Here is a 22156-nt window from a genome sequence, read left to right as displayed (position 1 = left end):
AAAGTTGTTTTTATTCTGCCATGCTTGAACTTCAGTGTGACTAAATTAACTACCTGGAGTAGACAATGCAGAGCAGGGGCGGACAACTCATGGCCTTTTTGCAGCCCTCTGGCTGCTCTGTAACCCATGGGTACCTAGCTTCCCTCACCCCAATTCCCTCTACTACTTTTTAATTTGGGGGACTAAAATGGACTTTTAGCAGCCACCTTTCCTACATACAGTGTTTCTGATTGACTTCAATTTCCATTCAGAGGCCACCTCTGGAGCTCCAGCTTAGGGTTTCATGGCCTCCATGAAAACCATGGGGTTGTCTCAGCTTGTCACCAGCCCACTATATGAAGCTGTGAGATGAGTGATGTGAAAATTGAGGAGGGTCCAAGTATCCCCGTTGTCATGGGCAGACCATCAGACAATGGCCTTTGCTAGACCAGTGGTTATCCTGGGCTGATACCCGGGATCGCCCCTGTGCGTCCAGATGACGCACAGGGGATCCGGGGCTCAGGGAGGGATCATCCCACACTGAGATAAAGCCCTACACTTTGGGCCCGTTTTCCCCAGCTGTCTCGGGCCGCAAGTGTGTGGCCCATTTCCGCGGCTTTTCCTGGCTCTGTACGATTACTTGCACGGAACTGGGAGCACTGCGCCCATCGGGCTAGGGTGCGGGGAGTGGGGAAAGCATTTTTTTAAAAAAACAACAACTTACCTTTAATCTCGCGTGCACAGCCAGCCCTTTAAAAAAAAATTAAATGGTGGGCGCGACACCTCTCTTCTTGAGGTTGTCACGCCTTACGTGTAAACGAGGGCGATATCTCGCGATGATCGCATCGCAGGATCTTCCCTCGTCCGTCGCGGACTTAACAGTAGGTCTAGCAAAGGCCAATAAAATCATGGCTTGTCCATCATGGGAGGGAAGGCTTGTATATATAAAAATGTCCTCAGCATGTTCTTTTTGAAAGATCGGGTTCGCTTTCTGGGTGTTCTCTATCTTCATCTATCTTTGTTGATGAAGGCCCAAGAGGCCACGGCAGCTTGGAGTGCCTTCTACCAGTTTCAACTGTCTACCAGTTTCAGCTATGTCCTTTCTTGGGCAGGGATAGCTTAGTCACAGTAGTACCGGCATTAGTAACATCACGACTGGATTACTGCAACATGCTCTACATGGGGCTGCCTTTAAGGCTGGTCTGGAAGCTGCAGCTAGTGCAGAACACAGCAGCTCAGCTTTTTCTGGGAGCTACCTCTTCTCAGGTTTCATGTCTTTGCTGAGCATGGACTGCCTATCTACTCCTGGGACAAGTCTAAGGTTCTGTTACGGGTGTAAACAACTTGGGACCAGTTCTCCCTTATCATCCTGGTTGGTCTCTGAGATATTCAGATGGGATGTTCCTGGTGGTTCCGCATGGACTTTGGTCTGTTTGGAGTCCACTCTGAGTAGAGCCTTCAGTGCACTAGCTCTGCATTTGTGGGATTCCATGCCTGTTGTTGTTAGGCAGGCATTGGCATCATTTTGTTTTCAGTGCATGCTGAAGACATTTTCATTTAAACAAGCCTTCCATGATGGACAAGTCATGGTTTTATTGTTATATTCTGATTTTAAATATTTTGATTTTGTGCTTTGAACACAACAGAATTCTAGCACTTACAGATTATCTGACAGTTCAGTGGTATCTATACAATGTTGTATTTGGGAGGTTAACTTTTAAACTGCATAAACTCCTGTTGGACCATTTCCCAGAAACATGGGTGTTGGGAATACATTCCAGATACACATGCAAGTATCGTCATAAGCTGTGTTCTAATTCAGATATATCAGTTAAGATTACTTAGATCCCAAGCGAGCAAAGCACAGCTGCGTTTACGCCCAAACAGCTGCATACTACAGAAATAAAAAAGGGATTTTTTAATCATCTTTAAACATTTCCAGATTTTAACACTTTTTCTAAATTGATTGCTTATATTTAGTACATGTCTTAAAAACGATCAAATTTCACGTGTAAAATCGCATATATATTTCTAGTTAGGACTTGAAGGTTTCTCTTTTTTACCGCTTTGGTTTTGCTCTCCGCTGGTTTTATTAGCTTTTTGATGGTTATGTTGTCATATTGCTCTTGTTTTTAAAAGTTTAATCTGCTGGGTGTACATTTGCACAGAAAGATGAAATGTATATAAATTTACAGTAGAGTATAATTAACTAGTAAGAACAATAAAGATAGCGCTTAGTGACTGGATTTGCAAAAAAATTCTAATTGCTAAACGCAGATAAGCCAATGAAGAAAGTTAAAAACTATAATAATAGATTATCTTTTTCATTGCAATATGGGTTGCAAACCTAAAAACATTCAACTCATTTATAATGATTTGCATGCACTGTACATCGCAATGGATTTTTAAAACAGTGTGATACATAATGTAACATAGGTGCTTCTCTGCAACCACAAAATCAGTATTCCAAATATAAATAAATATTCCAAAGCAGAAATGGTTGAAATAGGCCAAATCTATCTAAAACATACCTTGAGTCCTCGAAAGCTTCCTGGGCTAGTTGGCGAGGAGCTAGAAGATTTTGTTGATTTAGGAGTAGAAAGCTGGCTGCTTGAAGCTCCATTGACTATTGGGAATAACCAAGTCAAAGAAAAGAAATGAACTTATTATTACAAATACAACAAATGCTGAAATTCCTGTTAAGATGTGACGTGATATAAAACTCCAATCACCTTTGTCAAATATCAAAAGTATGGACATAGCGTAACCCCTGGTGTCACACGATAATAATAGACTAGGAATTATCTCAAGCAGATCAATGAAGTAGGATGAACAAGGGCTTAATGAAACCCACTCACCACCTGGCCCTGTTTCTCTCTCTCCTCTGGACAATTTCTCTCCTAGTCCTCTTTTATTAGATGGTTTGCTTTCAATGGCCCAAACAGCTCTCAGTGCTTTCCTTTCATAGGGGGTCTTCTTTTTTAATGCCCCTCCCCCAAGTAGCTCTGCCTGCCCTCTCACATGTAGGACCCAAACAGCTCCTGGCAATTGCAGTCAGAAAGTCCTCTTCCCCAAGCCCTGTAACTTAGACCTTTCTGTCACTTTTGGGTTCTTAGGTGCATGTCCTGACAGGGACTCTGTATCTTTGTGAATTGCCTACAGGAGACTATAACTAGGTTTGAATTTTCGCATCACAGTGCTGTAACAGTGCTGAATTTTCCCCTTCTATGCAACAGAGGTAAAAAAAACTTTCTCAGGATGTGGACTTAGCAGCCTTATGTTACCTTGGATCCCAAGGCTTCAGTGCTTGAGCTTTCAACGCTTTTTCTGCTTTTTTTTTTTTGTCCACTCCTTTTCAAATAACAGCTCGCTGTCTGCAGTCAAATAGTTGGCTAGATTTCAAGTGCATCTTACTGGCTCTTGGCCTAACTGTCACCCTAGTATTGCTAGACCTGGTAGAATACTCCCTTCTACACACAATTTTCAAACATAGAAGTGTGGTAACCCTATACTCTCTTGGCCCATTAGTTTCCAAACTTAAAAGCCCCCTTGTCTACCTACTTCTCTACTGCTTACAGCTTACTACCTGTCCCATCTCTGGGTGCTGTGTGAACTTTCTCTTCTTCCTTCTTTCTTAAGTTCCATAACTCTGCCAAACAATGCTTCATCAGGTTCTTATTTGTCAGCAGGGACAGAGAATTTTGGGGGGGTGAGGTCAGAAGTGAACTGGAGTTTGAAAATGTCCATGTTTTTATTTATTATAACTATTATGAGCTGAGCCAGACACTTCACAGTTTATTATGATTCAGCATCAGCTTTCTTAGCTGCAGTTTTCCTCCTGCCCCCATTCCTCAAACTTAACAAGTTGCCGCAAGGGAGAAGATAGAAAAGAGCAGCTGAAGCTAATGTCAAGGTCTCTAAGTTGTTCATGCATTGGTGACATGAACTCCGGGAACTTCAGTTATTTTATTTCTCCTGATGAGGAATTAAAAAAAAATACACACAGTGCACTTTCCATAGTGTTTGTCTGCAATGGAGTTTCCAAGCATGCTCAGAAACTTTCACTGAAGAGAACTGCAGAGGAGAATTAGGCAGATGTTTTAGCTGCTGTTTTTTGTTCTCCTTCCCTATCTCCACCAACCACAACTAGATGAGGAGGGTAAGAGGAGATGGTAAGCTGGCAGAGAACAGTGCTGATGGTGGTGGTGGAACTCCACCAGGTTGGATCTTTCTGAGACTTTTTAAAAATTTCTTGGGGGAAACCAGAGCTTCCCCCCGAGAATTATATCCAAAAAGGTTGGGAAGACACTTATTCAAAATTAAATAGATTAATTTAATACATCTCTGTTTCTTGACTGTCTACACCAAGGATGGGCCGCATGCAGCCCCCACTGCATATTGATATTGAAGGGATATTTATTTTTGAAAATTAGCATCCCTAGTGGCTATGGAATGCCAAAGAGCCAAATTTAGCTTGCAAACAAGCCAATTTTGACCCCTTTGGTGTTCTGTAGCTCCTATAGATGCCATTTTTTTAAAAAAGTGTAAATAATTATTTGCTAGAATTTTAGCGCCCACAACGTATTATATTCCCAACCTCCCACAGTTGCCTAACCCTACTCTATATATCTTACTGTCTCATTTTCTTAGTCAGCCTGGCATTTGGCCTTTCTATACAGCACCTCTGTCTTTTACACCTGCCCTGCCCAAATCATCCTTGTTCTCAGAATCCAAAATTTCTTCACTGATGCCTTCAATTCCTTATTTCCTCTGCTTTACCCCCCTCTCCCCACTAAACCTCAGGTTCTTGCCTCCTCTTCTCCCTCTCCTTTAGCCACACTAGCTTTTCTACCTCCTCAAACTTCTTCCAACAAAGTTGCTCAAGCTTTCGATCTCTTTCATCCCTACACAGTTTGTACTATTCCATAAGAAGTTTTGATATTTATTTTATTTATGTATTACATTTATGTACCACCCCATAGCTGAAGCTCTCTGGGCAGTTTACGAAAGTTAAAAACAGTAAACATTAAAAATATACAAAATTTAAAACCATCAAAAACATAAAAAACAACAGTATAAAAACAACAGTATCTGACCAACGGACTTCTCATTGACAATATATGAATATTCCATGGTATTTGTTATACTCTCCCAGGAAATAAAATGTTGATGAACAAGATACCACATCAAGTCAATAGGTGTCTGAGAGATCTTCACTACCATAAAACAATTTAGACTATGTCAATTGAAACTGGGAAGAGCAAAGCTTGATTCTTTTCCATGAACAAGGAACAATATATCTAGTATAGTCTACTTCATATGATTATTTCTCTACAAGAAAAACAAATGCTTGAAAAAAAATCAATTCTTCCTCCCCCTCTACTTAGAGTCTGAATTGAGCTCTTCTAGATCTATTAAATTGCTTAAGACTGTAATGCATGCCATTCATTAACTTATCTGCAAGGTTCTCTGATGAACATATTGACCAAGCTTCTAACAACATTGTCCATAATACTATGCTTGCCCAGGGACAAGAGAAAGGAGATGTTCCAAGGAGTAAGATTGTTTTCAGCTACAGTTCAGTTAAGTGCTGTTCCTTTAAGAAAAAATGAGTCTGCCAGCTAGACATTTGGTTTCCATAGAAACCTTAGTTACCACCTACACTTTTTCAGCTGTGTAAAGAATATCTATAATGGGTAACAGAACATTCATTTAACAAGCAGCATTGTTTTGCTGTGTGAATGCCTGCAGTGATGAACCTGTCTGGAAATTAAGTATTCCAAACTAGCTCCTTTTTTAAAAAAAGAAATTTATTTGTAATTTGTCAACATTTAAGAACCAAATTGCTAATATGACTGCAGAGAAGTTAATACCTTCCTCTGAAGCTTTAAGCATCAGATTCTAAGATGTTCTAGAGGGAGCAAGTATTTGTGGATACTAAGTGCCAGAACAGATATTACTTTAAACCCATGCTACATCTCTTTTTTCTAAGTTTTATACTAGAATAGGTGTTTTTGACCATCATACAGTTTATCCTCTTACACTCCCCAAACATTGCTTCTTCTGAGCCATCTTTACACACCTGGCATACAAAGCAACCATTAAAATGCACAAGAAATGCAAATCCCCTTGGTGCTACAAGAAATGTGAAGGGAGAGAATAAAATCTTCCCGCTGCCCTTGCCACACACAGTTTTAGGACATCAAACTGATCCTATGTGGTTCTAGGACTCTTTAGATAAGGCAATTTCCAATTGGCCACACACAGAAACCCCACCCAACACAAAACACAGCACCTGTAAATACAACCACAACACAAATTCAGCCATGAAAATCTTCTCAATAAACTCCCAGTAGCTGGACTCAAGCAGGAGTAAATGGCCTAGCTCAGTATACAACCCAGAGCACATGAAAAACAAGCAACCATCACATACAAGAAAATACACAACAGAGTGATTTGCATGATGCACAATACCATAAGAAACAATGGTGTTGTTCTGCAATTTACCCATTTTTTAAAAAAAAAAACCTCAAGTCAACTGCAGCAATTGCACAAAACCAACTGCTAACATATCTTCCTCCTTTTTGAGAACCTAATCTAAGTTAAGCAGAACATGAAGGTTCAAAAAGGCACATATGTTTGTTAGGGTGACCATATGAAAAGGAGGACAGGGCTCCTGTATCTTTAACAGTTGTACTGAAAAGGAAATTTCAGCAGGTGTCTTTTGTATATATGGGGACCCTGGGGAAATTTCCTCTTCATCACAACAATTAAAGCTGCAGGTGCCCTGCCCTCTTTTAAATCTGATCACTCTAGTATAGCTCCTGCAGCTTTAACTGTTGTGATGAAGTGTGAACCAGGTTCTCCGTATATACAAATGACACCTGCTGAAATTCCCTTTTCTATGCAACTTAAAGATACAGGAGCCCTGTCCTCCTTTTCATATGGTCACCCTAATGTTTGTAATATTCTTAATTTATACCAGCCTTTTATTTAACAATTTGCCTAGTCACTGGAGGTGACAAGAAATTCCATGCAGGCAAATGAAAGTGCTCACAGATCTGTGCTACCATGGAGGAAGGAAGGCCTTTCCCTTCTCCACAGATAGCAAAAAATAAAAATGCAGTCTCTGAGGAGGGCTAGCCTTTTTCACTTTTTTGGGGGGGGGGGGGCAGGCTATTAACTTCTTTACAAAGCTGAATTATACTGTGAGTGGAAGCATGTGAGCTACATCCACATATTGCAACGAAGGTATTATTAAACTTGGATGCAATCACTAGTGCTGCACAACTGTTGTACAAATATGTGTCTATAAGTCCTTAGCTGAAGTTAACTGGAATCTTACCATGGATAACATTCTCTAAATAAGTAAATGTGGGGTTTTAAAATATGCTCCCTTTCTCTAATTGAGCTTTATCTAATTTGGGGTTGTAACTACATCCCTCCAGATTTGAATTTAGCTGTAAGGTGTCAGAAACTTTGGTGTTCACCATAACATTGGGTTGTTGCACAGATTTATAAATGTATAGTTCCAATGCTGCTTGTCTACTACTCACATCTTAATAAATCTAACTTTACTGTAGTACACATAGATGTCTTAACAATCTCTTAAGGTCTTGTTTCCTAAGGTCTAATATAGAGACAGGATAAACCCATCATGCCTTAATTTTGCAAATCACAAAAATGTACATTGCAAAGTAATATGTACACACAAATAGATGGAAGGGATAAAATAACAATATAGGAGACACGGTGGTGGTACAAAGCCATAATAGCAATGGCTCACCTGGGGATTTTGCTGAAGAGTAAGCACTGGAGTAGTGGCCACTCCTCTTTACTGTATTCATTCAAATGATACAAAGGAAGAAGACAGGAGAGAAGTTATTCATAGACATGAAAGGAAGAAAGGTAACATAAAAGGGGGGGGACCACATTTGTTTCCCAGCAAGGTTTGCAGTTGACATATGTTTATATCTACGCATAGTTCGCTTTAAGATAATTCAGGGACATAAATGCAGATTCAGAAAAATTAGGTTATATGGAAATTACGTTGTGGGAAACATAAAGATCCTGTGTTGGAGATCGGATAAAACCAAGACCTCAGAAGAAGCACCGATTATGCTACACATAATATCTTCGTAGTAAATTTCACTGAAAATTGGATTTACTGCTGAACAAGACTGAAGCCTAAACTGTCAAACGCATTGAGTGGTCAGCCTTTTTTATATCCTAGGATCTTGTGTCTGAAGTACACATGGTACTTAAATATGCTTTCTGTTTGTAATCAAGTCATTGGGTAATTGCCCTCAGCCAGCCTGCCAATTTCAACTTGAATTATGTGACTCTCCTTTCTAAGTTCTCCCTCTTTCATATTCAGCCATTGTCACTGGGTAGCCCACAGTCTTCTGAATTACTACACCACACAAATGACAAAAAGCAAATGGAGAGATTGTGTATGTGATACACTGTACGCAGAGGATCCATTAAGTCTGTCTTACAGAGTTCAGATCCTTAGCTGAGAGCCGCAGCCAGTAAATCAAAACAGTCCCTCTCCTTCTCCCTTATTTGTATATTGAAAACTCCTATTCTAACCAACGGTGCTGGCCCACAGTGCTGAATCAAATGCTACCCAGCAATCAACAGACGGCTGGCCTGCCTGTCATTTCGGCACCTGTGAGGGAAACACTTACCCTCAAACACTTAACACTTCGAAATACCAGGAAAGTTTTTTAAAAGATAATTTAAAAAGATAATTGAATAGAAGCCTAATATGCCCTGAAAGGAACAAGGATCTGGGCCAAGCAAAGATCTAGGAAAGAAGCCTAGCTGGAAAAAGGGATGAAGGGAAGGAAAAAGGAACATAAGAAGTGCCCTGATGCTGGATCAGACCAAGGGTCCATCCAGTCCAGCACTATGTTCACACAGTGGCCAACCACAATAAGGTTTGTGCTTAGGCAAGGGAGCCATCAGACAATTTAGGAACCAATGGGCCCCAAAGGGAAATGCGCAGTAGAGGAAGTGACAAAGTTTAACTGTGTGCAACTGCGTTTCTCCCTCCAATATTTCTAATGCCACCCTCACTGTCCATTTTAGACTATAAACTCCCTGAAGAGAGGGATTATTTCTTTCCTTTTCCTTATGACACTATTTATGTAGATAAATATAAAGTAGGGGTCAGGGTAGGGTAAGGGGAAGAAGGGGGAGCTGCAGCTCAGGTTTATAGCTATGACATAATATAAATGATCATGTAAAGAAGACAGTTTATTATAGCCCGTTATCCGCCCAGCAGGAACGGCTTGGGCGGCGGACGGCTTTTGCGGGCGGGGAGGAGGCAGAAAGAAACGCTGCTCGAGCAGCGCGTGTGCTGCCTCATGAGGTGGGGGCGGAGCCGAGGCTTTGAAGGCTCGCCCCCACGAGGCACTTGGCCTCTTTCGTTTTTGGCCCCACCCTCCCTCCCAATAAACCAGTGTAGGAATAACCAGTCATCTTCTTTGCAGAAGGGGCTGAGTAGGAATTTCCCCTGCCATTTAGGAATGTGCAGGTTTTCGCCTACTCTATACTGGAGCTGATTATTAGATTTGGAGGTTAACTAGGTGGATTATAATGGCAGGGTTGTGCGGGAATTTGAGTAGACAGGATAGGGACGGTGAGCACTCGGGCACCTTTATGGTGACTGGCAAGTCAGAGGCCTGCTCCTCGTGAACTGTTCAGCTCACGTGTCAGGATATGGTTTGCCTTTGGGGACCTTCCTGTCTCATCTACTCGCCTGTGCAGCCCGAGTGGAGATGATGCAGGTTGGTCTCTCCAAACACACAAGTGTGGTGGGAAAAAGGGGGCCGGATTATCCGACCCCCTGTTTCAGCAGGGTGGCTCGCCCTGGGGTCAGGCTAGTTGCCTGAAGATTTAAGATTAATTCCCACAGGGTCACGCACAGATCCACGGAGGGGAGAATCTCCATGCGTAAATAAAGAGGCCCTATTTAATCCCATACTCTGTTGTCTGAGTGTTTATTTCTGTAACTTCCTTCTCTGTTCGCAAACATTAATACACTGACTCATTTGCTAAAAAGTGCACAGAAATATAACACAATAAAACCGTAAAACAATTAAAATAACATTAAAACCATAAAACATCAGAACATTAAAACTACTATATAATTTAAAAGGCTAAATTAAAAAGATGATTCCTCGCACCTTTTCAAAAGCCAAGTGACTGAGGGCAATTTGTAGTCCTTTACTGAGTGCATTCCACAGTTTGTAAGCAATGCTGAAGAAAGTGTGCTAAACAAACAAGCCTCTGTTGGTAAAGGTGCCCTCAAAATGGCCTCTCCTGCAGTTCTCAATACCCAGGCAGATTCATAATGCGACCGGCAGTTGCTTAGATTAGCCAGATCCTAAGCCTTTTAGGGGACTGCTGACTTCCACATGAACTTGCCCAGATCCTGAGATTTTCTTCACAGACTCTTTTGAGGGTTGTCTAGCATTCACTTTGTTATCTTTTCAGAGCTGGGTGAAGATCTTTTTATTTGCCCAGATTTTTCAGATGCCATTTAACAACAGTTTTTTTTAAAAAAAATTGCTTGATTTTGGTTTTATACATGATTTTAGTACTTATTGTATTGGTGATTTGATTATATTTTCTCATTTTTTTCTTGATTTGTGAACTGTTCTGGGAACCAGTCAGGGCTGCAAAATGAGGTAAAATGTATGAAATAAAACAAAAGAAGTTCCAAATGCACATTCCCCCTCCCCCCAAATAGTAGTACCTGAAGCAGGTGACTTGCTTCGACGTGACGGTCCAGGACTTTTAGATCCAGAATACCTTGGGGCCCCAGATGAACGGGAATAAGTTGATTTCATAACACGACATTCTGTAAGCAGACAGATGGATAGCGCATTAAATATTTTCAGTGTACTGGAACTTCCAAACAAAACAACCTACAACTGTAGATGTCATTTCCTAAACAGTTTTGCTCAAATGAACCAACACTAGCTTATAAATCCACACACTGAGTTTTGCTAGAATCTAGCCAAATGCTTTTTAAAAAATGTTTTAATGTCCTTTAAAACACGATTTGATGATTTATCTGTAAAATGAGAGAGTAAAATGAAGATTCTATCAGCAGAGTAGATTCTTTTTTTACATATGCCATATTGCAGTCTGTGTCAACCTGACTAGAGACACCTGTTCACACCAGTGTCTTTCCGATCTAATTGTAATTTTAATTATTCTACCAGCAGAGTTCCCAATCTGTTTCCTTATTCTGCATCAAGGCTGGGCAGAAGATAGAGCAGGATCTACTGGTAGAATGCTGGGTGATTTACAGTAGATTAGCCAGAGTTTGATCCCTATGTTTTAATGGTGACAGCAACAAAATTGTCTGCCTGCACGCCCACACACACACACACACACTGCAATTAAGTTGCTGAAATAGAGAAAGCTTAAGGAAAACCACAAGAGGATTTGCATGTGAATGGACTACAAGCTCAGTTCTGATACTAAAACAAATTTTTGGGGTGAACATGTGCTCAAAGTTCTTTAATACTAAATTCTAAATGTACATCTTTTGCTCCCTGACTTCGTCACTATTTTGCACCTGGTAGATAGACCTCATTGTTCTAGTAAAAGACACAAAAAATCCGTAGAGCTAGCATGCCCATCCCTATTCTACATGATCAATAGGTAACAAAATATAAACTGAAGAATTAAACCAGATGCCGTATTTGTCCTTGGGCTATACTGTGCAATTAGCTACTATAGCAAACATAATAATAATAATAATAATAATAATAATAATAATAATAATAATTATTATTTTATTTATTTGTTACCCACCTCTCCCTCTGGATCGAGGCGGGGTACAACAAATGTGTATGTTTTGTTGGGTCCATTGAAAGGAGCACTCACATTTTAAAGGGTGGAAAATACCAGCATAATTGGTGTTTTGCTATGGATATTCCTAAGCAACAAACTCTCCATCTTCACCAATCCTAAATGGTCCATAGCACATGATTCCCAGGCCTAATCTACACCAAGCAAGATATTGCAGTATGAAAGCAGTATATAAAAGGCAGGAGCCACCCCAAGCAGGATGTAGTGGTATGAAAGCGGTATATGGTATGTGTCATGGGCCCTAACAGTTGTCAGTGCACCTTGGGGGAGCTGGGGGTGGCGACAGCCGACAGAAAGCTCTAGCATGGGTTGGTCCATGAAGTCACGAAGAGTCGGAAACGACTGAACAAATAAACAACAACAAATAAAGCAGTAGTATGGCTCTTGCATTTTATATACTGCTTTCCTAGTGCAATATCTTGCTTGGTGTAGATAAGGCCCCAGTGTGGAGACAGCAACATATTCAGGTTCATACGGATCTAAGAGTTGATGTTCAAGTGAGGCTTTCTGTTCCATGCTGCCTCTGCAAAAACACTTTGGGCCTTACTGCATCATCCCAACGTCCTCCCAAGTGCAAGATGTTTTAAACTGGCAGCAGCGTATGGAAAATAGTGGAGGCAACATGAGGAAGCTTTCTGCTGTTTTGTCATCTCACATCTCTTGCGGATACCACCATTGAAACACAGCACACCTTAAAAGATTGATCTACACAAACAAGCATGCTGCAAAACAGCAGCCTTCTAAAGTGCAGTGCATACACAACTGCAATTTGTAATAAAATGTCAGTACTAGTACCTTAGGGAAATGACAGAAACAATGGCTAAGTCTATCTAAATTCTCAGAGTTTGTTTCTCCTGCAAATGTGGAGGTATAGATCCAAGACTCACATAAAATCTTTTCATGTTTACTTTGCATTTTGCTTCTTTTAAAAATCTATTTTAATGTGTTTTTATTCTGTTTTTATTTTATTTTATCTTGTACACGGCTCTGAAATCTTGAATGTGGAGTGGTATATAAATATTGTAAATAAATAAATAAATAAATAAATAAATGTTTGCAACACAACCCTATGTCTACTCAGAAGTAAATTTCACCAAGTTCAAGTGTAACATATGTTTGCAGCCTTAATCTGAGGTGGAGCATACAATTAAAGGTCTAATTTATACATTTGGCCTGTTCAGAAAACACACTAAGCCATGGTTAGTCTGCTAACCCTGTGTTTAAACTGTGGTTAAGAGGCCACCAAGGTTAGGAATGGTTCACATGACATGCTAAGTTTAGCTCGAAATGCTTAACCACGTGGCTTAGTCTGGTGTCTAAACAGGATCATTGCCTAGATGACATGGTAGCCACCAAAACCCTGCTTCAATTATAGAGTGTTCTAAAACCTTGGGACACTTGGACTAACAAATTTGCACCTGCGCCCTTGTCTATAGCCCCATAAACTTCCCATCCAGCCTTTATACCAAAGAAAAACTGGGAAGCTTTCAGTGACTGGCATCTAGAGAAGATATGCAGAACTACATTGCAGAAGTAATGCATTCATTAGATATTAATTATGAAATGCTTACTAATTAGATGGCCTAAACTCCCCCTCTTTCATTATATGCATATCTGACATAATTTCATAACAATTATAATTATATTGTCAGTTATTATTGGGTGGTTTAGAAGCACAGTAAGTAAGTAAGTAAGTAAAGCCCCCCTGTTCCCTCATAGGAATTGGTTTGTGGAAGCCATCAATATAGTGAAGCTATAACTGAAGAAGAATACAAAACCCATAATGCCCTTGTGGAATAAAGAGCTTTTCCTATCTCCAGTAGGTATAGCTCTGTAGAGTTGCAGGTGGGCAGTCATATCAGAACTCTGCCATTATTCTAACTTTCCTACCCAGAAAGTGGATAAACTGATTAAGTGGGAAGGCAGGAGAGGAATTATGAACACCATCATGGATCCTAATCACATGAAGACTTTAAGAGCCTGGAAAGATGTTTTGGGTTCAAGATAAAAGAATATGGGGAGCCATCAATGAAAAAGTGTGTGTGTGTGTGTGTGTGTTGTTACTGGGTAGTTCTTCAAAAGGGGAAACTTAGACAAACTGTTTTCCATGAGGTACTGAAAAGACACTCCATAGGAGAATGAGAATGAATGCTTGTCAAACAGGCCATTAGGGACAGATGAAAACCCAACCAAGAATCAGCAAGACGAGGAAGAACTGCATCCATTATGACAACAAAAATCTCCCACTTCATTCTGTAGGGCAAGAAATGATAGGAAGTTCATCTGCTACAGAGGATGAATTGTAGGTTCAAATAAAAATGCTCTCCGGGATAGAAAAATGCCAATGATATTTGGGGAGGAATCTTTGGGAGATGTGAGAGATGTGAAAGAGTTGCTGGTTCAGGGGGCAAAGAGGAGAAGATGGGAAGCGCTTGAGGGGGAGCGGAGAGTGCACTAAAGTTAAGAGAGTTATTTTCTTTCACATCTTGTTTATCAAGATGGCCTGTGCATCTATCAGATTCACTGGCTAATTTATTCATTTAGTGATTTTATTTAATATATATTCTGCCTTTCTGACAATAATGGCACTCTGATAACTACAGAACCTGAGTGACCAACATGATTGGCCCTCGCCATTATCTTCAATGCAACCTGCACAGAAGAATTTGTTTTTAGACGCTGTCATGACATTAGAAACATGCAAACTGGTGTAAGTGCAATCCTATGATTCAGAACAATATAAGATGCCCATGCTTACCACTATGATCCAGTACAAAATCATCTTGAGCATAACGGTATTTCTCCGGTCCACAGGCAATGAAAACATCATCATCACCAAAAAAGTCTTGCAAGCAGGTAACCTAAAAGCAAGCAAGCAAAACATTTCTCAGTGGACTGTGTAGATGAAGAAGAGGACTTTAAATTTTGTGATAACATCCTACATTATACATTGGTATACATGTCTCAGAAAGTTGAGCACAAATTGACAGTAAATAGGATAAATTAACATAAATGTAAAATGTATTTGTATTCCTGTCCTGCCCTAACCCTTGTCCTCAGGAATGGTAAAATTAAAGAACCATTTTATATCTGACTTATCAGCAAACCTGTTTTTGCCTCACAAACACCCTGCTTAAACAGCTGCAGCAAAATTTGATTTTAACAAGTGTACAGACAGGTGCATGGTTAGGTCAAGTGAGAATGTGTGCTTGTTCATACACGTACATTTGTGTATAAACATGTATATGTGAATACATGTACAATGTCTGTAGGGACACTCAGATGCTTTTCCTTGGCTCCTATGCTAGCCAAAGAAACAACGTTTTCATTTATTTCCCTCCATGATAAGAGTAAATATTGGCTGGAGTACAGAGAAGGCTTGTTGCTGCTGCCTGTAGTAGAAAAACCACTCAGAATATCAATGACATTCAGCTCTCTCAAAGATCATTTGTACAAGGCATTTGAAAGCAGTGCAGTTGTCATGGCAGCTAAACCGGAGATAAAAGCAGGCTGAACGTACAGTAAGACCATCTGTAGGGTGAAACATGTAGCATTGAACATTTGTTCAATTCTATTATCAAGCTCAATGACACAACATTCTCTCCACCCAACATCCGGTTAGCTTTAGCACAACCTCATGATAAAGGATAAATGTCTGCTTCGCTGAAGAAAAATTAATTCACCTCAACTTAGCTAAGCAGTTTGACAAGGCAAATACTTAACTCTCCCTTAGCCTGCCTCATGACCAGGAAAATATTCCTCTTGTTATAAAGATGCCATCTCCTGTACCTATGCTTTCCCATTTTTTAAAAAAAATTAAATCTTACCCTAAGAGAAGCTCCCACCCGCAAAACAGCATTCAGTCATCTGTGGTGGTCATTATATAATAGGCAGAAAATGTATGTACCCCACACTTTACAGCAACGAAAGAAAATGCTTCACTTAAAGCTCTAAAGCATTCTTCCCTCATATTTTCTCTGTCAACCTCTTCTATAATCTAACACAGAGTGAGCTGCCTTTGTGGAATTTTATTTTGTTTTATTAGTTTTAAAAATAATTTAAAAGTAAGATAATTTAAGGGTAAAATAATATAAGCATAAAACACTCTCAAGGCCATGTACAGGATTTAAAAAAAAACATATAAAAGAACACAAATAGGCTACTAATATACAATAAATGCTATAAAAACAGATTACACCAATAAAACCTGGAGCCCACAGATTATGTTCAGGCCAATGAAAACAGGTAGGTCTTCAGACCTTTCCTGAAAACCTGCAAAGAAGAGGCTTGATAAACCCCTGATGAAAGGCAATTCTAGAGATGAAAAGACCTTCTCCCTTGTACACACCAGCTAACTACCCTTGGCAGTGGGCAATTGAGAAGGGCCTCTGTTGTCACCTTAAAGTGTGGGCAGGCTGTTTACAGGACAAGGCCTTCAAGAAATCTGGAGCCAAACCACTGAAGACTTTAAAGGTTAATGCCAGCACTTTAAATTTGGCTTGGAAACAGGCTGGCAACCAATGCAGCTGATGCAGTATGGTGTCATATGGTCAGGCTGCTCAATATCTCAGCAGCTGCGTTCTGCACCAACTGAAGCTTCCAAACCATCTTCAAAGATGGATCCACATAGAACACATTACAGTAGTCAAGGCTGGATGTCATCAGAGCATGAAGGACTGAGACAATGTATTCCTGCACCAGACAGGGTCGCAAGGGTCGCATATCAGCCTACACTGGGGAAAAGAACTCCTGGCCGCCACTACTTGAGCGTCCCCAGTTATCACTGAGTTCAGGAGCACACTCAGATGACACACCTGGTCCTTCAGGGAGAATGACAACTTTTGCTAGTTTATGTTTGCCTGGACAAAGAACATAATTTGCATGTTGAATTTTAAACAAACACTCTGTTTTTAGACAATGCCTTTCTTGTCCCTCAACCTCCAGTAAGGCTGCTTGCTACAGCAAGTAGTGTAGTTAAATAAAGTAAAGTTAAAATAAATTATTTCTAATCTCACATGGCACATCTCATTTCAATGCCCACCAAGCAGCCTCTGCTTCAGCCCACGTGTGCCAATCCTCTGTGGAATTATTCAAAATAGGAAGCCAAACTTCAGCCCTGTTGATTTTTAATTAACACCTCCACTAGATACAAGTTTCAAAGAACATCGCTAAAAATGTCTTTTCTGGCATCCTCCGTCTTAAGTGCCCACACATTTGAAAGACAAAGATACCACAAGAAGTATTAATGCCACAATATGAGTGCTTCCCTATATTGTTTGATACTGCAAGTGGTCTATCACTTCTTTCTGTTCATTATTAACTTCTTTCCCATCAAGTAGCAGTTTTGTTACATGTACATTAACACATGTGAATATTATTTTAAACATTTCCATACAAGTAAAAATACTACCAAGACTTCTTCACACTAATAAAAGCACTTCACAGCCATGCTTTATGTCCTCTATGTTAATTTCCCATTAAATAAGATTGTATACCCCCCCCCCATCTGTTCTGGGAGCTCCACCACTGAAACAGAATTTACTATATTCGTTTCACTAAAAAATAAAGCATCACAACTCATTTCTTTTATAAACTAAATACAAGCAATCTTGGGCAGCTGTGCTATTCTTACAAATCTAAGAGCTTGGATCGAAGGCTCTGGTGTGTGGACTTGTTCCAGGACAATTACATTGCTTCCAAGATGCAGTCACAATGGACTCCTGAATCTGGCTCACACCCAAGTAAATGAAAACAAGGTTGTACTGTTCAAAGACAAATACTAGATGACATTCCCTCTTTCAAAGGGAAGAAAGCCTCAATGGAAAAAAAGCACCCCTCGACCTCAGATGCAAGCTGTAGTAAAACATCCAAGCCATGGAAGACAGAGAAATTCTCTTTTGTACAAGATCTAATGCCACCTATGGCCTTGGACAATATTAACATCAAGGAAACAGGATATGGTTTAATGTTTTGAAAGAGCAAATGCTCAGTTTAATAGACAAAGGAAAAGAAGCCTGGGTGTACAGCACACCCAATAATAATTGGAAGAAAGTGCATGCATGCATTTAGTTGAGCAATAATGATATGCAGCTCAAGCAGAAATATTCAGAATGAATCAGTGCTCACTCTTCATATACTGTAAAAATATACCGTCAATGTCTGTTTATGGGTATTACATTAAGATTTAGCACAAGCTGTTCTATTGCATTCAATACAGCAGGTGTCAACAATACCTCAGGACAATATAGCTCTGCTCTGAGCAGAACTCATTGCAGTTGCTGCATGGATTATTATCTTGTCCCATTACACTATTTATTTTTAAGAAAGTGCAACTTAAATTATCCATTTATACAGAAGTATTGTATTTTTAATCACCACCTGCCTGTTCTAATTTAAAATAATTTCCCACCCTCTCATCACATCACTGACACTGCCTATTAAAATTCACATATTGTTCAGTGAAACTCCCTGCAACAATTGTGTTTATAGTTCAGGGCCTCACAGTGCAAAATGCAAGAAAAGCCAGTGCATAAATAGGTCAACAACTCATTTCCTATTTCATATCTGCCACAAATAAGCACAGGCTTAGAGTTTAAAAAGTTATCTACACAGCCTCTAGCACAAAGTAGAAGGTGAAAAGGGCACCTCAGTCCATCCCTGCTGAATAGCACTGCTTGCTCAAAATGCAGCTTTGTTTACTGCTTTTACAAAAGGACCTTCATGGGGCAATGGGAATGGAAAGGGATATGTGCATTTTAATTCTTTTTTTAAAAAAAACCCAAACCAATAGATTCTCTAGAGGCTGAAGCTGAGCTATAAAGTGTTGCTTAAAAGCAACAGTGATCCATACCTAATGAATTGAATTTCAGAAATACATTCTCCATTGTCAATCCTTTCTGCCCACAAGCAACCCACTCAGTTGTCAGATTCAAGAGACAGCAAGGTGTTAAACTGTTTTAAAATATTAATGAACAATAAATTAGGGGATTTACCAAAAGGGTTTAATTGTAATATGCAGATCAACTTGAAAGCCATGTATAAAAACAAAAGGCACCAGTTGTCCATGACTTAAGATGCTACTAATTAAAGAAAAATCAATTTATCTGGGCAAACTATGGAGTACACTTAAAATGAACTCTTGCTTACAGTTCCAGTATCCCCAGAGTACTATTTATTTCATTATTATTATTATTATTATTATTATTGCACCAACAATGTACTTGGTGCTGTACAAAATATACAAATAAAACAGTGATACCCTGCTTAGAAGCTTACAACCTAAAATTACATTAAAACATATGAAGGGGGAAAGGGGTTCACAAAACAGAAATAAGAGAATAATCATAGTAATAAGAACAGTAAATCAAGCTAAAATACCAAAGGCTATTGAAAACAAATGAGTTTTCAAACGCGTTTTAAAATCTACAATGGAACTCGTGGTACGTAGTTGCTCTGGAAGAGCATTCCAAGCAAACGGGGCAGCCAGAGAGAATGGGCGAAGCCGGGCAAGAGAGATAGAGACTCTTGGGCAGGAGAGCAACACAACATTTGAAGAATGGAGGGTACGAGAGGGATGGTAGAGTGAAATGAGAGAGGAAAGATAAGAGGGTGCAAGACCATGACACGCTTTGAATGTCAGCAAAAGAAGCTTATACTGAATTCTATATGGGATTGGAAGCCAATGAAAAGATTTCAACAAAGGGGAAACATGGTCAAAACGACGAGCCAAGAAAATAATCTTGGCTGCAGAATGGTGAAGAAAGACCAAAGAGGAGAGATGAGCATAAGGAAGACCAGTCAAAAGAAGATTACAAGATTTAGATAAGAACGGACAGATCCTAGCAATGTTATATAGGAAAAAACGGCAGGACTTGGCTACAGCCTTGATATGTGAGGAGAAAGAAAGTGAAGAATAAAATATGAAGCCAAGGCCATAGCTAGACCTAAGGTTTTATCCCTGGATCGTCCAGGGGTCAAACCTGTTCATCTAGGTGACACACAGGGGATCCAGTGCTCAGGCAGAGGTGAACCCTGGATGATCCCAGGATAAACCTTAGGTCTAGCTGTGGCCCAAGACTACGAGCTTCTTCCACTGGATAAAGTGTGACATTATTAACAGTAACAAAGAATGAAGAGCAAGGGGACGGTTTGGGAGGGAAGACAAGCAAAACTGTTTTCGCCATTATTATTATTATTTATTTATATAGCACCATCAATGTACATGTTTAGTTTTAAGCGACGCTGAAGCGTCCAGGCTGAGACATCAGACAAACAGGCTGAGATCCTAGCCTGAACGTCAGAAGAAAGTTCGGGAGAAGAAAGATACAATTGTGTATCGTCTGCATACAGGTGATATTGGAGGCCATGAGAATGAATAAGATTACCTAACGATAACATGTATAAAGAGAACAACAAAGGGCCAAGTATTGATTCACAAATAACTCATTGGCCAACTCAACAAAGTTGAGAACAACTGCAATATTGAAAAGCAAATCAAACAATTCCTGTCTTCCACAGCCACAACTTAATCACAAGTCCAGTTGTGACATGAAGCTGGAAAAGGAACAGGGATTTCTAGTGCTAGTTGTGTTTTAAAACAGGGTTTGAGTTCCTATAGAGGTCTACAGGCATAGGGCTCTTCAGTTCAGACATCCACACTCAAATGTGTGGACATCAAAGGGCAGGGCCTGTAGCATAGTTCTGCTGCCACTTTCAATGTCTGGCCTCACTTCACATGATCAAGATGTGGAGGATGCTGGTATCTAGACATCTTTCCACACAAAATGTTACACTGCTACACAATCTTTGTCCCAAGAAATTTCTAAAAGCAGGGATAGACATCATCTTAATGACCAGCTTGTGGTCTTTCCAAAGACATCTGGCTTGCTGCTGTTGAAAATAGAATCTTGAACTAGACATACCTTAGGTTATGTTAGTTGAACTTTTGACTAAATGACAATTGTTTAGGATTGTGTGCAGCCCAGGGTGAACATGCAGCTCAGGAAGGTGGCCATACCACAGCAGAAGCCCAATGTGATCATGGGACAAGCTGGTGAATTGGCATGTAGCCATCTAAGGAAGATACTTTTCATAAAATCATAATAAAAATGGATCTGCTTTAATTACATCCAGAAAACGTATCAATGCTCATGTCATGTGTTTTATTTGAAAATGAGCCTAACAATAATATATGCAATGAAAGACAGCACTGGAAAAGAAAGGAGACAACCCCTGCTATTCTGCAGAATTCTAAAATGAGTAAGAAATTAAACAAAAATGTGATTTTTTTTCTTTGACGTTTGATCATCAGAAAATCCTGGCAATATGCCCAGAAGAAGCCTAACTCAGGCTGACAATGTAGAAAAGCTGAAGATTAAAATGGTTTAGGTATGATTGCTCAGAGTACAATGACATATAACACTTTAGAAAGCACAGCAGAGACCACGATTTAATATTATAGCATAAATCCAAAACAGATTTCATACATCTGGTGGAGATCTTACAACTTCACTTATAGAAACAGTTATTTGGAAAATGGGAGTGTATTTGTTAACCATGTTGGAAACATTCAAATTATTTTCACAACTTGAAAACAGCATTCAGATAATAACCAGTATTAGCACAGTCTCCCCCAATCTGAAGTCCTCATTACTCATTATCTCCAGCTAGCATGGCCAATGGTCAAATATGATGGGAGTTGTAATCTAACACATCTGGCAGGCAACGGGTTGAGGAAGGATAGTTTAATAGAATGCACCAGACAGATGTGTCTTCATATTGCAAGAACATCTAGAGCTGGGGTCCCCAATGCAGTGCTCACCGGCACCATTAAACCCACCAGGCCATGCTGAAGTACCTACCAACCTATTTTCATCCTTAACAAGTGAATGGAATGATTTCTGCCAAAAAATAGCTAGGTGGAGGCCTGCCCCCCCTCCAGGGACAACTGGGTCTTTGGTAGTTGTGGTGGCTTCTTTCCCTCCAGCCATTTCTGAACAGAGCAGTTCCCCTCCTCCATGCAAATGAATGGGAAATGCTTAATTCACTTGCAGTGTGGTGCTGGTAAAATGGTGTGTGTGTGTGTGTTTTCTCTTTCCTTCCCCCTCTCTCTCTGTTACACACGGAGAGTAGGAATGGAAAAATTCCTGCCTGAAACGCTGGACAGCTGCTTCAAGTCAGTGCTGACAATACTGGGCTAGATAGTTCAATGGTCTGACATCAGCCTTAGCTAGACCTACCTGTTATTGCACGATGGAGGGATGAAGATCTCGCAATGTTTTTATCG

General features: G+C 40.0%; 1 protein-coding gene across 3 annotated transcripts in view; it reads right to left on the bottom strand.

Moving 5' to 3' along the window:
* DCLK2 (doublecortin like kinase 2) overlaps positions 1-22156 on the bottom strand; it is a 94386-nt gene that overhangs the window by 37241 nt on the left and 34989 nt on the right. For 2 of the 3 annotated variants that reach the window (XM_063136444.1, XM_063136446.1), the window contains exons 3-6: positions 14630-14732; positions 10745-10849; positions 7766-7816; positions 2511-2605 (exon numbers count right to left, since the gene is read on the bottom strand). In XM_063136444.1, coding sequence (XP_062992514.1) covers positions 2511-2605; positions 7766-7816; positions 10745-10849; positions 14630-14732 — 354 coding nt within the window. The remainder of the gene's footprint in view (positions 1-2510; positions 2606-7765; positions 7817-10744; positions 10850-14629; positions 14733-22156) is intronic. The other variant, XM_063136445.1, reaches the window with a different exon arrangement.

This window comes from Elgaria multicarinata, chromosome 10 (genome assembly GCF_023053635.1).
Source record: "Elgaria multicarinata webbii isolate HBS135686 ecotype San Diego chromosome 10, rElgMul1.1.pri, whole genome shotgun sequence".
NCBI classification, from domain to species: Eukaryota; Metazoa; Chordata; class Lepidosauria; order Squamata; family Anguidae; genus Elgaria; species Elgaria multicarinata.
The sequence above is the reverse complement of the archived record's forward strand: the minus strand, read 5'-3'. Positions and strand labels throughout refer to the sequence as shown.